The 15320-nt window shown below is 46.0% G+C and overlaps 1 protein-coding gene across 19 annotated transcripts in view; it reads right to left on the bottom strand.

The window, feature by feature from the left end:
- Positions 1-15320, bottom strand: part of FER1L5 (fer-1 like family member 5) — a 57957-nt gene that overhangs the window by 30200 nt on the left and 12437 nt on the right. For 18 of the 19 annotated variants that reach the window (XR_003143361.3, XR_003143362.3, XM_025464850.3 and 15 more), the window contains exons 10-19: positions 11898-11928; positions 11156-11271; positions 10799-10922; positions 10306-10358; positions 9022-9090; positions 5766-5809; positions 5596-5678; positions 5389-5483; positions 4118-4243; positions 1762-1939 (exon numbers count right to left, since the gene is read on the bottom strand). Coding sequence is in view for 17 of the 19 variants with exons in the window: in XM_025464850.3 (XP_025320635.3) it covers positions 1762-1939; positions 4118-4243; positions 5389-5483; positions 5596-5678; positions 5766-5809; positions 9022-9090; positions 10306-10358; positions 10799-10922; positions 11156-11271; positions 11898-11928 (919 nt within the window). In the remaining 2 variants the exon portion in view is untranslated. The remainder of the gene's footprint in view (positions 1-1761; positions 1940-4117; positions 4244-5388; positions 5484-5595; positions 5679-5765; positions 5810-9021; positions 9091-10305; positions 10359-10798; positions 10923-11155; positions 11272-11897; positions 11929-15320) is intronic. The other variant, XM_025464860.3, reaches the window with a different exon arrangement.

Here is a 15320-nt window from a genome sequence, read left to right on the forward strand (position 1 = left end):
AGTAGAATAATGGATAAAGATACCAATTGGCTTTTTACAGATGAGAAAAAAACAAATGTTTGTAAACATATGAAAAGATGCCCAACCTCTATTTATAATCAGCACAATGCAAATCAAGATCTTATAAGATACCATCTTACATCCACCATTGGCAAAAATTAAAAAGCTGGGCAACATCAAGTACTGGTGAGAACGCAGAGCAATAGAAATTCTCATATCAAGCTGATGAGAGTGTAATTTGGTATAATTTCTTTTGCTTTGAATTTCTCTTTCACTCCAGGGTATATAATTTAGAGGAAGTCTTGCATTTGAGACTGGGAGACATGTACAAGAATGTTTGTAACACAATTATTATAGTAGGAGAAAAAGATAGTTCCCAAGTATCTACATATACCACATAATTGGTGCTATAATCATAAAGTAGAATACATTCAGAAGTGAAAGTGAACTTCAGCTATATATGCCAACATAAAAAAACTAATATTGAGCAAAAGATGGAAAACGGATGAGTACAGACTGGAAAGTTCCATTTGTATAAAATGCAAAAAATAGTATGCTGTTTAGGGTTGCATACAGAGGTGGTAAAAATTGAAAAGTAAAGCAAGGGAGTGATTACTGTCACGATCAAGATTGTGGTTATTTCTTGGGTAAATGAGTCTGGGAAGAGCATACAGGAAACTTCTAAGATGCTGACAATCTTCTACTTTTTAATCTGCGTGGTGAGTTCTGGAGTACTCACTTTATTCGTCCTTAAGTTGTATATACACATATATTTTTTGCATATATTTTATAATTTAAAAAGTAGTAGAACATTATGCTAAGTGACAGAAGCCAGACACCAAGGACCACATATTGTGAATCCATGTATATGAAAAAATATCCACAATAGAAAACTCCATAGAAACAGAAGATAGATTAATAAATAGTTGCCTAAAGCTGAGGATGCAGGGGAGAAATAGTGACTTCAAGTGGATATAGTGGGGTTTTTTTTTGAGTGTTAAAAATGTTCTAGAATTGACCATGGTGACGGTTGCCCAATTCTGTGAATACACTAAAAGCTACTGAATTGCACACTTTACATGGATGAATTGTATGAATTGTATGAATTGTATGGCGTGTGAATTATATTTCAAGATATTTCAAGACCTGAGCCAAAATCAAAAGTCAAATAAATGCTCAACCAACTGGGCCACCCAGGCACCCCTAGAATCTGCATTTATAGAAGTTCCCAGGTGATGCTGATGCCAGGCCCGGAACTATGTTTTGAGAAATGCTACTCTATAGAGCCTGGTATGGGTGTTTAATAAGTATATATTGGATTAAGGGATGAATGGATTGGTGGGAGGTTGGTTAAGTGTTTGGGTCAGTAGATGGGTAGGAGTCAAATGGAAGAAAGGGTGGATGAACAGATTAATGGATGGATAGAAGGTGGACAGAGGAGTAACAGAAGATGGTGGCATGGATGAATCAGGGGTGGTTCATAGTAGGGAAAAGATGGTGTTGGGGAAGTTGTAGTGTGGAACGGAGCACAGAGAAGAACTTGAGAGTAAATGCCTACTTTCAACTCTTGTCGTGGGCTCACCACCCACACGAGCTGTGCAATGTTTGGCCGGTGACTTTACCTCCCTGAAGCTCATTTTCCTCATGTGAGGCATGTGGGTTAACAATGCCTTGAATTTCCATGAGCTAATACCCTTAAAATGCCAAGCACAGAGCATGGCATGCGGCGGATGCTCTCTACTCTTGGGCTGGATCTATTACCATCATATATCACTGGGCTGCACTGTGTGGTTGAGACGAGAGGCTTGTAACTCAGGTCCATCTTGTTTCCATAGTGGCCAATGCTGACCTCGAATTGGATCAGGTCCTTAAAGTCGGGCATCATGGTGCAGGAAAGGAAGATGACGCACAGCCCATACTTCTTGCGGTTCTGATGCCTCTAAAACAATAAACCCCACGTCCCCAGTACATAAACCAAGGGATGAACAAGGATATAGAGACAGGTAGGGAGGCAAAGATGTAGTGCTCTGTTTCTTTCAAAAGCCATCTTTGCTTCTCTTTAGGGTGAGCTGGATCATCTTTGAACCCGTGCCCCCTCAAAGTCCTCCCTTGACTCCTACTCAAAGGCAGTTCTTCCCAGTACCTCTAGCACTTGGTCCCTTCCTCCCAGCCAGCTTCCTGAAAGGGAGGCTTTTCTCCTGGAGGCCCTCCTGGAGTGTCAGGCTGGGCTCTGACTTGGGCTACCTCATCCCTCTCCTTCTTGCCTCAACGCCCTCCCCTGATAAGATGAGAGTGGGCGGGGGTGTGGTGAAGGTGTCACACACACCATCCCTTTGCTCTGGGCCCTTCTCAGCCACCTCCTCCCACCATGCCTCCTATCTGCTGGAGGGCCGCCATCTACCATGTCAGTGGCTCTCATTTCTATGGCCAACCCCTCCCCTCCTTTTTTTTTTTTTTAATTTTATTTACTTATTCATCATAGTCACAGACTGAGAGAGAGAGAGGCAGAGACAGAGACACAGGCAGAAGGAGAAGCAGGCTCCATGCAGGGAGCCTGACATGGGATTCGATCCCAGGTCTCCAGGATCACGCCCTGGGCCAAAGGCAGGCACCAAACCGCTGCGCCACCCAGGGATCCCCCCCTCCCCTCCTCTTGCACTGTCCCTGTCTGTTCACTAGCTCAGGTCTGCCGTGTCATAAAAAATAACCTTCCTCTTTCCCTCTGAGCCTTTGTTTAGTTCCCATCGGATTTATGTCTCTTCCCACTTTGCAGCCAAGTTTCTATGCACTTGCCTCTATGCAGTCTGCAACTTCTCCATCACATCTGGCAACTCTCCCCTTTGGGGGCTGCCTCAATGCTCCTCTTTGCAGACTCCTCCCGGTCTCTTCCACAAGCCCCTCCTCCTCTACCTGCCTTTGGTGTGGCACCCTTTCACCTGCCTCCTCCCAGACACTTCCTCCACAATCCCATGGTCAGATTCTGGTGTGCTAACAGCCTTGAGTACTGGTCTGCATGGATGTCTCACAAGCATATGTCAAAGGTGGGATTCATCATCCCCCCTCCTTTGGGGAGCATGGATGCCACTCCTGGCCACCTTGCCACCTGAGGCAGAAGATGGGCATCAGCTTAGGGGAGTTAGCCTCATTTCTCTTGTCTTTTTTTTTTTTAAGATTTATTTATTTATTTGAGCGTGCGCGCGCGAGGGGGAGAGAGGGGGAGAGAGGGGGAGAGAGGGGGAGAGAGAGAGAGAGAGAGAGAGAGAGAGAGAGAGCGCGAGCAGAGCAGAGGGAGGGGCAGAGAGGGAGAAGCAGATTCCCCTGCTGAGCAGGGAACCCAACGCAGGGCTCAATCCCAGGACCCTGGGATCATGACCTGAGCCGAAGGCAGACGCTTAACAGACTGAGTGATCCAGGTGCCCCCCATTTCTTATGTCTTGTTGGTCTGTGGCTCTGTATTGTTTCCAAAGGGTCTCTGGAACCTGCTCCCTCCTCTCTGGCTCTCCTTCCTTGTGACTGTATTCCCATTTAAAAAATAAGTGGAAAAAAAAAGAAAATAAAAAATATATAAAAAAATAAAAAATAAGTGGGTGGCTATTCTTAACACTGCTCCTCCTGCCCCTTCCTGCATCAGTGGTCTTCCCCAGCCTTCAGGAAGAAGAAAAACTCCTTAGAAGATCATTTCTCGGGGAGCCCGGGTGGCTCAGAGGTTTGGCGCCTGCCTTCAGCCCAGGGCATTATCCTGGAGACCCAGGATCGAGTCCCACATCCGGCTCCATGTATGGAGCCTGCTTCTCCCTCTGTGTCTCTGTCTCATGAATAAATAAATAAAATCTTAAAAAAAAAAAAGATCACTTCTCCTTAACTAGATCACATATTTCTTAAACCAAAACCTTATCTTAAACCAAAACCTTATCTGACCACCTGGGATCTGGCACAGCATGAAGTCCTCAGAGGGGCTTAGTAAAGACTCAGGTGGACTGACCAAACATCCTCAGGCACCCATCAACTCATTCGGGTTGAGGCTGAGGCCTCCGCCATGTGAGAAACAGGCCGCGCAGTAGATCTGGGGTGGGCAGGGGGACTCTTCCTTCCTGGGTTACCTGTTTCCAGTAGTTACCTCTACACTCGTCACTTGAGAGGAGAGATCCCTCTTAAACTCTTGATGGGACGAGACATGGGTGAACAACTCGAGGAAGACTCGGCCTCGATACGCTAAACCATCCTTAACGGAGCTGGAAATATTCTAGGGTAAGAGGGAGGAAATCGGTGAGAAAAGGAATGAGGGAAAAAGAGAAGATAAATCTCCCCTGACACCTCTGCAGCAGAGAGCGTTGTCTAGTAACTTGCTGCCCAGGGCTGACCACAATCCTGGGGCGCAATTCCAGACGCCCCACACATGGCTGTGCCCAGAAACCTCTGGGGCTTGACCCCTCTTCTCTACCCCGAGGCCTGCTCCTCTTCGCGCGTTCTACCCACCTGTCGACTCAAAGTACCTGATCCCCGCAAACTAACGCTTTCTGCTTGGAGCAGGCTGTGATGAGGCCCGTGTTTGCGCTCCCAGCCTGGCCAATCAGGGCACGCCCTGCCCCCCTGGCAACCGTGATTGGCCCAAGGGGAGCACACATGGCCTACGGCGGCCAATTAGAATCCCCGCCGGCTCTTCCCTCGCCTGGTGGTCGCCTCCGCAGGGAGGCCGGCCCGGGTAGGAAAGAAGCCCAGGCTGTGGAGCCCCAGAGCTGAGAGACGGAGTCAATGAGCCTCTTAATGGCACTGAGGTCCTTTTTTTGTTTTTTGTTTTAGATGTTATGTATTTATTCCTGAGAGACACAGAGAGAGAGAGAGACATAGGCAGAGGGAGAAGCAGGCTCCCTGCGAGACTCGAACCCAGGACCCCCATCACAACCTGAGCCCAGGGCAGATGCTCAGCCACTGAGCCACCCAGGTGCCCCGCATTGAGGTCTTGGTGCCTGCACTCATGCTCACTCAGAGTTCTTCCCAACCCTGTTCCAATCTTTTAAGCCAATTAGAGTTGGCCTCCTGGCATTTATCATCAGTCTATTTAACAGCCTGATACGTTCCACATGTACCTACGCTGTTTTTGTCCCGTAGGTCCTTGTCCTTTCCACCTGCTGGAAATCTTCCCTGTCATTTCATCTCAATGCCTCTTCCTCAGAGAATGCCCGGAGAATGCTCTCCATCTGTTTCTCTCTCCCGCCACAAGACACGTCCCATATACGCACAACCATCTACACACGGGTTACGTGTCCTCTACCAGCGTGGTGGACGGAGACCAGGGCCGGGCCCTCCCCCTGGTACCTCCCGGGCCCCAGCGCCTTCCATATGCTGGTTTTACCCTCACTGTTCCCTAGAGCTGCATGAGAAGCTTACAGTGCCTTCTTCCTGGATCCTGAAAGGAGCCTTTTTACCCCCATGTAGAATCAGGAAGCTGGGTCCAAAAGAAGGTAGGAAGCCGGAGTAAGGTCCTGCAAGAAGAGAGGGTGAGGCCGGCAGGGGCCAGGTGGGAGAGGGGCAGGAGGCAGGGCCTGGGGTGGGAGGTCGGGGGTGTGGGGTGGTGGTGAGAGGGGGATTGCTTGCCTTCTATCTCTGCTCCGGTGGATGAGATCTGGTTGAGGAACAGGCTGACAGTCCCAATCTCATCCCGGCAACTGTTTTTGGGGCTGGAGAGAAACATTCTGCAGCTCTGAATGGCCCAGCTCTGATTTTCTCCTCCCCTGAATGTTTTTCAGCCTCCACCCCTGGCTCACCAGTCCAAGATTCTGAACTTGATGTAGCTGGAGAGGCAGGGCAGCTGCAAGGGGAAAGCAGAGCTACTGTGGGTGCATGCTCGGAGGGTCTGGTCCTCACGGAGACTTAGTGCAGCTGGGAAGTGCTGGGTCTGGGTCCAAGGCCTGGCTCAGTCACCAGTAAGCCCAGTCACCATGGCCAAGATGGGAGCTATTGGCTTGTGGCTGTGGGCCTGCCCGCTTTCATGGGCCCCTGGGAAGGCCCTGGGAGAGGCCTAGGACTTTGTCCCCTGGTCGCTTTGTATTCTTATTCTTAAAATGGTCCCCTAATTGCATGAGCTTCAAGATGGAGACTTGGGTACATTCTGACAATGGGTTTGATGACTGCAGTCCTCCCATAACCCTTCACGGTCTGAACACATGTTCACCAACCATCTTGCACAGAGGTTGTGGCCTAAAATGTCTTCTACATGGTTAGCAGTTAAATTTTAAACAGCAGGATATCTGTCTCCCCCAAGAGTAAATAATAGTAGACGCTGTTGTGGGAAGGGTTTCCATCATCTCCTGGCCTGTGCTGAATGATCTTCATGATCACATGAGTGACTTCTCCCAAAACCCCACAAACCAGGTACTGTTATTCCCATTTCTAGACAGGAAAACTGAGGCATAGAGAAACTGAGTTCTTGAAGTTCTCATGTTATATGCAGGGGCTGGAGCAGGTTTAGATCTCCTAATGACTCTGCCACAACCCAGTGAGGGGTGTGTTGGTCCCTATTTATAGGTGGGGAGCGAGGCCCAGAGAGGCAGAGGGACTTGCTTCACACAGTAAGAGGTGCAGTCAGGATTGGAACCCAAGCTTTTGATTCTTATCTCCACTCTGCCACAGGGTCCCCTCAATTATGAAAACAAAAACCAATCCATGTATAAAACAAGCTGCTGGTGTTGAGGCCTGAGTGGCACCCAAATCCTCTCAGTTGGGGCCTCTTCCCCTCATAGCACTTCCTGAGTCATGGCTAGTCCTTCCCATTCTCCATTCCATTTGGCCATTCTCCCCTTGCCAGGGAGCTGGGGGCCAGAGCAGAATAGGGAAAGGGCTTTCTAGTTGAGCAAGTGATTAAGAAGAAATGAGACAAGATCCCCTAGAAGTGGAAAGATGGGCACTGTAAAGCATCCAGGTCTTCCAATATTATAAAACCTCCAAACTTGAATTCATGGCTAAACCATATTTTCATCCATCCTATTGAGAATTCTCTTCCCCTTTCCCAATTCCTGGTCTTAACTGCCCTCCTGTCTTGGAGCAGTAAACTGTAAACTGGCAAACACCCATGTTCAGCAGAGCTTCCTCTTCAGGCTGCCTTGCTGGGCCCTGATGGGCTGGTGATGCTACTGCCTCTGTGGTCATCCTGCCATTCAGAGTGAGGGTCACATCTGTCTGCTACATTTCCACAGGGCTAGTGACAATCAGGCCTGCATCCAAATGGTTCTAGCCTTAGGAGACTATGTTATGTGGGAAATGGGTGAGGGTCCAAGGAGTGTTTGGACATCTTTAAACGTTGGAAGGCCCCTTTCAAAGATGAAAGAGGGCCCAGCTTGTGCCCCTGTTTTGTGAGCCTAGAGGCAGCTGAACATGATGGAAGACTTCCAAGGCTCTGAGCCTCCACAAGAGTATCTGAGGATCTCGGCCATGAGCTGCATCACAGCCAGAGACAAGTGGAAGGGATCAAAGGTGGAGGATAAATTAGACTCCCTTTAAAATCTCTTCCTACTTTAAGAGTCTACAAAATCACCCAGGAAAGTGGAAATTATGAAGAATGGTTTAAGATGATGCCTCAGGCAGCGTGGGTGGCTCAGTGGTTTAAGCGCCTGCCTTCCGCCCAGGGCAGGATCTTGGAGTCCCAGGATCGAGTCCCACATCAGTCAGACTCCCTGCATGGAACCTGCTCCTCCCTCTGCCTGTGTCTCTGCCTTTCTCTCTCTCTCTCTCTCTCTGAGTGTGTCTATCATGAATAAATAAATAAAATCTTCTAAAAAGAAAAAAAGATAATGCCTCACCAGGAGGCAGGCTTTGGGAAGCTTCTAGGAGAAGCAAGGAAGGACAGCCCAGGTGGCTCAGCGGTTTAGCGCCGCCTTCAGCCCAGGGCGTGACCCTGGGATCCCAGGATGGAGTCCCACGTAAGACTCCCTGCATGGAGCCTGCTTCTCCCTCTGCCTGTGTCTCTGCCTCTCTCTCTCTCTCTCTCTCTCTCTCTCTGTCTTTCATGATTAAATAAATAAAATCTTAAAAAAAAAAAAAAAAGGAGCAAGGAAGTGGGTCCCAGGAGGGTAGAAGGGAGCTCATGAACCGATTTTAAGTCACATAGATGTAAGGTATAAGAAAAGTGAAATGCTCTCTGTGTAGCCAAATAGAAGCCACACAAAGTTCTATGCACTCATACTTAATGACAGTGCTCAAGCTATCTCTCAGAATTGTGTACTGTCATTCTACATGCAGTTCTCAGAAGTCTGGCATGGAGTCAAAAGGCAATCAAGGTTCTCCCAGGGCTTTAAGAGAACTGATGGGTAACTGAGGACTGAAAAGCTATAAAAATCAGAATACAGAATCCCACAGAGAAGAGCACCTTGGAGCCATTTAATGCAGGAACAACTAGCCTATACTACATGTAGCCCATATACTATGTTCCCACAGTACCTCTAGGCCATTAACAAAGAGCTATAATTATCTTCAGGGCACTTTGCCTAGAAGATAAAATGCATAATACAATTTAGATTTTAAGTGATTTTTTGGGTTTTGTTTTGTAATGTAGGTGAAAGGGCATATTTAAGTTTTCTGGAAAGTTCAGTTGCACGGCCCACTCATTTGTTAGTACTAGACAAATAAAGTAAGTTTTCTATAATATGTCCTGGGCTTTCTCATGTTTCCCATCAGGCAGGTCCCACCCCCACCCCCACCCCCATTCCCACCCCATGCTTCTTGACCCTTACCTTCCATCTATACCCCTACCCACTCAAACTTGCCTTCCGTTTGTGGAGCAGGAGGAGGGGAGTGGTCAAGATGGAACAGCTTGGGGGGCCTGAGTGGTTCAGTCAGCATCTGACTCTTGATTGCAGCTTGGGTCATGATCTCAGGGTTGTAAGAATAAGCCCTGTGTTGGGCTCTGGGCTCCACACTGAGTGTGGAGCCTGCTTGGGATTTTCTTTCTCCCTCTGCCTGGTCCCCTCTGCTCTCTCTCTCTCTCTCTCTCTCAAAAAAAAAAAAAAAAAGATGGAACAGCAATACCTGAATTTGGAAGGTCAGGATCTGGTTCCATATTGGGTTCTCGGTTTGGCTCAGCACATTTGTCTTGAGCTAGGAACATAGCAAAGCAGTGTCAGTGCCAGCCTGTCCTGCCCTCCCTCCACTGATCTCACCTTCCAGCTTTTTCAGCCCAGCCCACAGATGGACACTGTCCCTGGCATAGGGCTGATCATGGGAATGGTCTAACGACATTTTGATAACTCCTCAACTATAACTTCAGTCCTTTATATATCTGCCCAGATCGATTCCCTATTATTTATCTTTAAATCATCTTTAAATTGACTTTGTTTTTAAATAGTCATGGAGTTACTAACTTTATTATATGAGTGCATACACATAGATTTTGTTAAACACTATGATCCCAATAGAAAAGTGAGCGAAAACCATGGTGACTATGGTAGTACATAATGGCATACCCTTTTCCAAAGCATTACTTGACTTCATTTTTAAACCTGGCTCTATTCTAGGCAATCATGTCAGTGAAATCAAGATTGGTTGGACTGGTTAAACTTTTTAAATACATACTAAGAAAACCACAGAGATATTAAAATCTTTGAAAATTGTGTGCCACCTATCACCTGAGAACATCTCACGTAAATTTGGAGCGCTCAAACCACATTCAGTGTGGTGGTTTTAAAATATGTCCACAAATCCTTTGGTACACCCCTTCCTTTGAAAGGTAGACACTCATCTCCCTCCCTTTATGTATGTGCTGGATTTAATGATACTTCTAGTAGGTAGAACATGTTAGAAATGATGGTTTATGAATTCGAGACAAACCTACTTAACTTTAACTCAGCATTCCCCAAATTTGAACATAGGATCCTTTTGGGGTTTTTTGCACATAACATCCATTAGCACACTTTGGAAAAATGCTGCTCTCTATTCACAGAGGATCATGGAATGTCAGCCAGTCTCTTGCCCAAGAGCCTTCAATTTATAGATGAAGAAACCCAGGCCCGAAGAAGACAGGGACAGTTTCAGTGTTGTGTATGGGCATGTGTTTCATTCACTCATTTGTGCCCTTCGTGTACCTTAGGCTTTCAATGGGCATCTCCTCCATGAAGGGCACTGTTCACAGCTCTGGGAGACAGGGTGACTAAGCCATGGCCTCTGCTTTCACAGAGTTCCTGGCCCAGTGGGGTCACAGCCCACTGATGGAGGAACTGAGATCCAAATCCTGGGGTCCTGCCCACCAACTCCGTCTTTCCCCACACACTACCTAGGTGACAGTTTCCCCAAACATTAGACTCTTTCCACACTTACCTTTTCCCCAATTAGTTCCACTTCCAACATAGGACTTACTAAGTGATGTTTCTCTGTGAACAAGAAGTTACAAGATTTTTGAGATGGGTGCATTTTTTTTTTTAAGGAGAGGAAATGGAGAGGTGACCGAACAACTTATAATCCTTGCCATCACGTGGTGTGGTGCCCCCTGTGCAGATCACGCTCATTGCCACTCTACCTCTATGTGCTGTGATGTGTCATGGCATATAATGGCAGCCAGGGTGGGCACTGGCATAGAGAACTGTGGGTCTGCATCTGGGTATCACAGACAGGTCGGGGGATATGACCCATCTTAAGGAGTATCTATGAGGTCTTCATGAGACAAGTATTGGTGGGTTTTGGTCTTGTCCTATCCCCCCACCCCAAATCTTAGGTTAGCATCCAAATGGAATAGGGAAGCCCCATGAGAATCCAGGATGCCACTGTGTAGGGAACCTCAGGGTCGACTCCCACCCTGCCACCCTGACTCTACTCAGATGAAGATCCTCTGCGCAGTAGATGAAGAACTGTAAGTAGGCCATGTTGATCGGGACCACCATTGACTTGAAGATCTTAGTAGTGGTGTCATCAGCCGCATAGGGTGGCTTTTGATCTACCTGCAGAGACCAGAGACCTGACAGGGTAGAGTCATACGATGGTCATGACCATGGCCACCAGCTTTGGCTTCCCTGACCTTCCACTCCATATGGGGGAGGGATAGACAATGCTCAAGTGACACAGCAGGCAAATAAAAGCATGTGAAGATCAGTGGCCACTCTGGGGGCCTTGGGGTGCCCTATGGAAGCAGCCACAGTAGAGAATGCTGCTGGGGCGTGGGGGGCAGCCTCACCAGAGCCTGGTCTCCCACACCGAGGACACAGATGGTGACTTTCAGGTAGCCTCTCACACCATTGTTGGGTTCATTCGGCTGGCAGAGGCCTAACCATTTCCTCATGAGTGTGTGACCTGAAGGGGCAGAGGGCCCATGGGAGACCAGCCTCTAGTCTCCATTCTTCTTCCCTGAAACCAGTCTTTGTTTCTGTGGGAGAGGGGTGTGGAAATATGTCTCATATATTCTGGTTCCCATACAGGAGCAGAGGAAAATGGGAGTTACTCCTATCAGTAAGTAAAGCTAGTGCACTCACCGGGCTGCCAGCCACTGCCTTTAGGAAATAGAGACTCCCTCTTCCCCATCCTTGGGAACTTACAGTTGTTGTTACTACCCTGGTATGAGAGATGCAAGCATTTTCCCCAACACTAAGTTCCAGCTTTAACCTGGTATGTATGTTATGGCCAGGTTGTACATTATGGTTACAGTGAAGACCTCTACTCAAATGTCAGTCTCCTAATACAGGCCTCAAAAAATAGAAATTCAACCCGAGGCTGCCATAAAAGGTTAGCATTTGACACAACGGGATGCCTTGAGTTTTGAAGAGAAAGATGTTATCATTATAAATATTATTAAATACAGAAAATAGTTCATGCCTCTAATAGTCTTCCCTCATGCTGAACATACAGGGATTTTGAAATGTTTGGACAACTGGCCTGCTTTTTCTCCGAAGGCACATGTATTTGCAACAACTGATACCCACCTGGAGAATGGTAGATAAACCCAATATCTGTCTGAAAACATAAGAGTAGAGCAAGGATTAGTTAGAGTCTCTGGCCAACATTTGCAATACCAACAAACAATAGTACTGTACTGAAGTATTAGCCACCAGTGCTTGGATTGAAAGGATTCTCAATCACCACACAGCACTACCTGGCTAACACAAGGTTGACTCTTTCCTGTTCCTGGATTGGGAGTGTCTCTCCTATCCTAGGGAAGAGGTTGATCAAGTGAGGAGCTGGCAAAGAGACTATGAGCTTTCCTTTCCCCCTGGGAGAAGGTTTCTGACTGAGGCCTGAGGGATGTGGTATAGGACTGAAGGTGGCATGGGACAAGGCACTGCGGAATATTCAGGTCTTCCTTGTAGCCCACATCTGAAGGTTCCATAGAGCAGCCCCCAAATTCTGCGTGTTAGGGCTGCTTTAAAACTCAGTCATCCCAGGGCACCTAGGTAGTTCAATGGCTGAGCATCTGCCTTTGGCTCAGGTCATGATCTCGGGGTCCTGGGATCGAGTCCTGCATCAGGCTCCCTCTGGGGAGCCTGCTTCTCCCTCTGCCTATGTCTCTGCCTCTCTGTGTCTCTCATGAATAAATAAATAAAATCTTAAGGAAAAAAAACTTCAGTCATCCCTTTGGGTTAGGTAGGCAAAGATTTCTTAGCTACAGCCATGGAAGCATAATGTATAAAAGAAAAGTTTGATGAAGTGGACTCCCTTGAAATGTAAAATTTCTGCTCTTTGAAGGACATTCAAGAAAACTGAAAGATCATATACTGGGAAAAAATATTTCCAAGTTGTATATCTGATACAAGGATTTGTATCCCGAATATATAAGAAAATCTGAAAACTCTGTAGTAAAAAAATGACCCATTGAAAAGGAGCAAAAGATTTGAAGATTCATCTATTTTACTTTTAGAGACACAGAGAGAGTGAGAGAGAGAGAGAAAGGGGAAGGGCAGAGGGAAAGAATCTTTCAAGCAGACTCCCCACTGGGCAAGGAGCTTGATGCAGGGCTCAATCCCACGACCCATGAGATCATGTCCTGAGACCAAAGAGTCAGATGCTTAACTGACTGAGCTACTCAGGTGCCTCAGATGAACAAAAGATTTGAACAGACACTTCAACAAGGAAAATATATAGATGACAAATAAACACACGAAAAGATGCTCAATATCATTAGTCGTCAGGAATGGGTAAATTAAAATCACAGCGAGATAGCTCTATAGATAATTAGAGGGGCTAAAGTAAAAACGATGGACTACATGAAGTGTTGATGAGAATGGGGGGGCAACTGGCACTCTGCTGGTGAGAATATAACATGGTAAAAAGCCTGTTTGGAATTGTTGGGGGGAAAAACAGGAATTTTCTCTAAAAGTTAAATATATACCTACCATATGAGCTACTCAATCTACTTCTACATATTTACCCAAGAGAAATTAGATTAAGAGTCATACATCACCATTACAGCAGGTTTACTGTAACAGCCCAAAACTGAAAATGATCTAATGTCCATCAAAAGATGAGTGATACAAAGACGTATCACAAATCGTGATACATCTATGAATGGAATACTACTCAGCAATGAAAAGGAATGAATTACTGACACATGCAACAGACAAGGATGAATCTCAAAATAATTATGTGGAGTAAAAGAAGCCAAACAAAAAAGGGAATGTGCTGTATTATTCCATTGACATAAAATTTTAGAAAATGCAAACCAAGCTATAGTTATAGAAAGCAGACTGGTGGTTGCCTGGGGCTGGGAAGGAGTGGGGTGGGGGTGAGAGGGAAGATTAACAAAGGGGTACAAGGAAATCTTTTGAGGTGATAGATATGTTTGTTATCTTGATTGTGATGATGGCTTCACAGGAATACACATATTTTTAAAGGACTGTATGTCAATAAAGCTGGAAAAGAACCAAACCAAACCAAACCCAGGCCCCCATAATGAAGCAACAGATCCAGGCAGTGATCATCAATGGCTATTGACAACATAGAAAGAGAGACCAACAGATGTTCTGTGCCCCCTGCCAAAGTCATTTTGCCAAATAATGGACCCAAAATCTAGCAAGCCTCTAGATCACAAACAGCTGGGCAGAAGGACATGTGGAATGATCCTCTGGAGATGCAGTCAGCAAAATCCAGATTGGAGAAAAACTCTACAGGACAAACTATCTGGTTTCTTTAACAAATTACCTGGGGGGTGGGGGTAGGGGATAGGGCAGGACCAGCAGAATCCGAGAGACCTAAAAATATGTTTTAACCAGCTATAATGTATGCTCCTGGTTTGCATCCTATTTTGAACAAACCATGAAAGGAATTCATAAGATGATTAGGGGAATTTGAACACTGGCTAATATTTAATACATCAATTATAAAGGTTTTAGAATGTGAGTGATAATTACACTTGGTTATGCTTAATAAAATATTTCTGTTTTAGAAATACATACTGAAATATTTAAAAATAAAATGATATGGTGGCCGAGGTTGGGTTCAAAATAACCCAGTGGGTATGGGAAGTGGGCCAGGTGTAGAGAAAACACCACTGGCAATTAGTGAAGTTGAGTGATCAGTATGTGGGAACTCAGGATACTATTCTGCTTTTGTGTATGTTTGAAATTTTCCAAAGAAATATATTTTTTTAAAGGGTCACTTTTTCTCTCATGTCTATAACTCACTTGTTTTAAGATTTTATTTATTTGAGAAAGAGAGAGAGAGAATGGGGGGAGAGGCAGAAGGAGAAGGAGAGAATCTCAAGCAGACTCCCTGCTGAGCATGGAGCCCAATGCAGGGCTCAATCTTATGACCCTGAGACCATGATCTGAACCAAAAATTAAGAGTCAGACGCTCAACCGACTGAGCCACCCAGGCACCCCTCATGCTTATAACTTATTTAACGGTTCATACCATTGGTCATTGTCTGGCTATTGTAGTCTTTTTTGAAAGCACAATATTTTTTACCTCCTGCCACCTAACCTCTCTGGAATCTCTCAATCTCTAAGCCTATGATGATTTTTAAAAGAATATTTTATTTATTTGAGAGAGAGAGAGAGAGCACAAGCACAAGAGCAAGAGAGAAAGAACATGAACATAGAGGAAGAGGGAGAAGCAGACTCCCTGATGAGCAGAGAGCCCCATGTGGGGCTCAATCCCAGGACTCTGAGATTATGACCTTAGCCAAAGGTAGATGCTTAACTGACTGAGCTACCCAGGTGCCCAGCCTATTTGCTTCTTTAAGGGACAGGTCATGACTCTTCATGTGCTTATTAAAGTCATGAGAAAGAAACCTTACTCTGATTTGTCTTAAATGTGCCTTTCCCAAGATGGAAGCCTTTTCTAGAGGCTGCCAAATTTAGCAAATTAAAATATAGATGCCAATTTAAGTTAGAACTGCTGATAAATGATGA

Source organism: Canis lupus, chromosome 10, assembly GCF_003254725.2.
Source record: "Canis lupus dingo isolate Sandy chromosome 10, ASM325472v2, whole genome shotgun sequence".
NCBI classification, from domain to species: domain Eukaryota; kingdom Metazoa; phylum Chordata; class Mammalia; order Carnivora; family Canidae; genus Canis; species Canis lupus.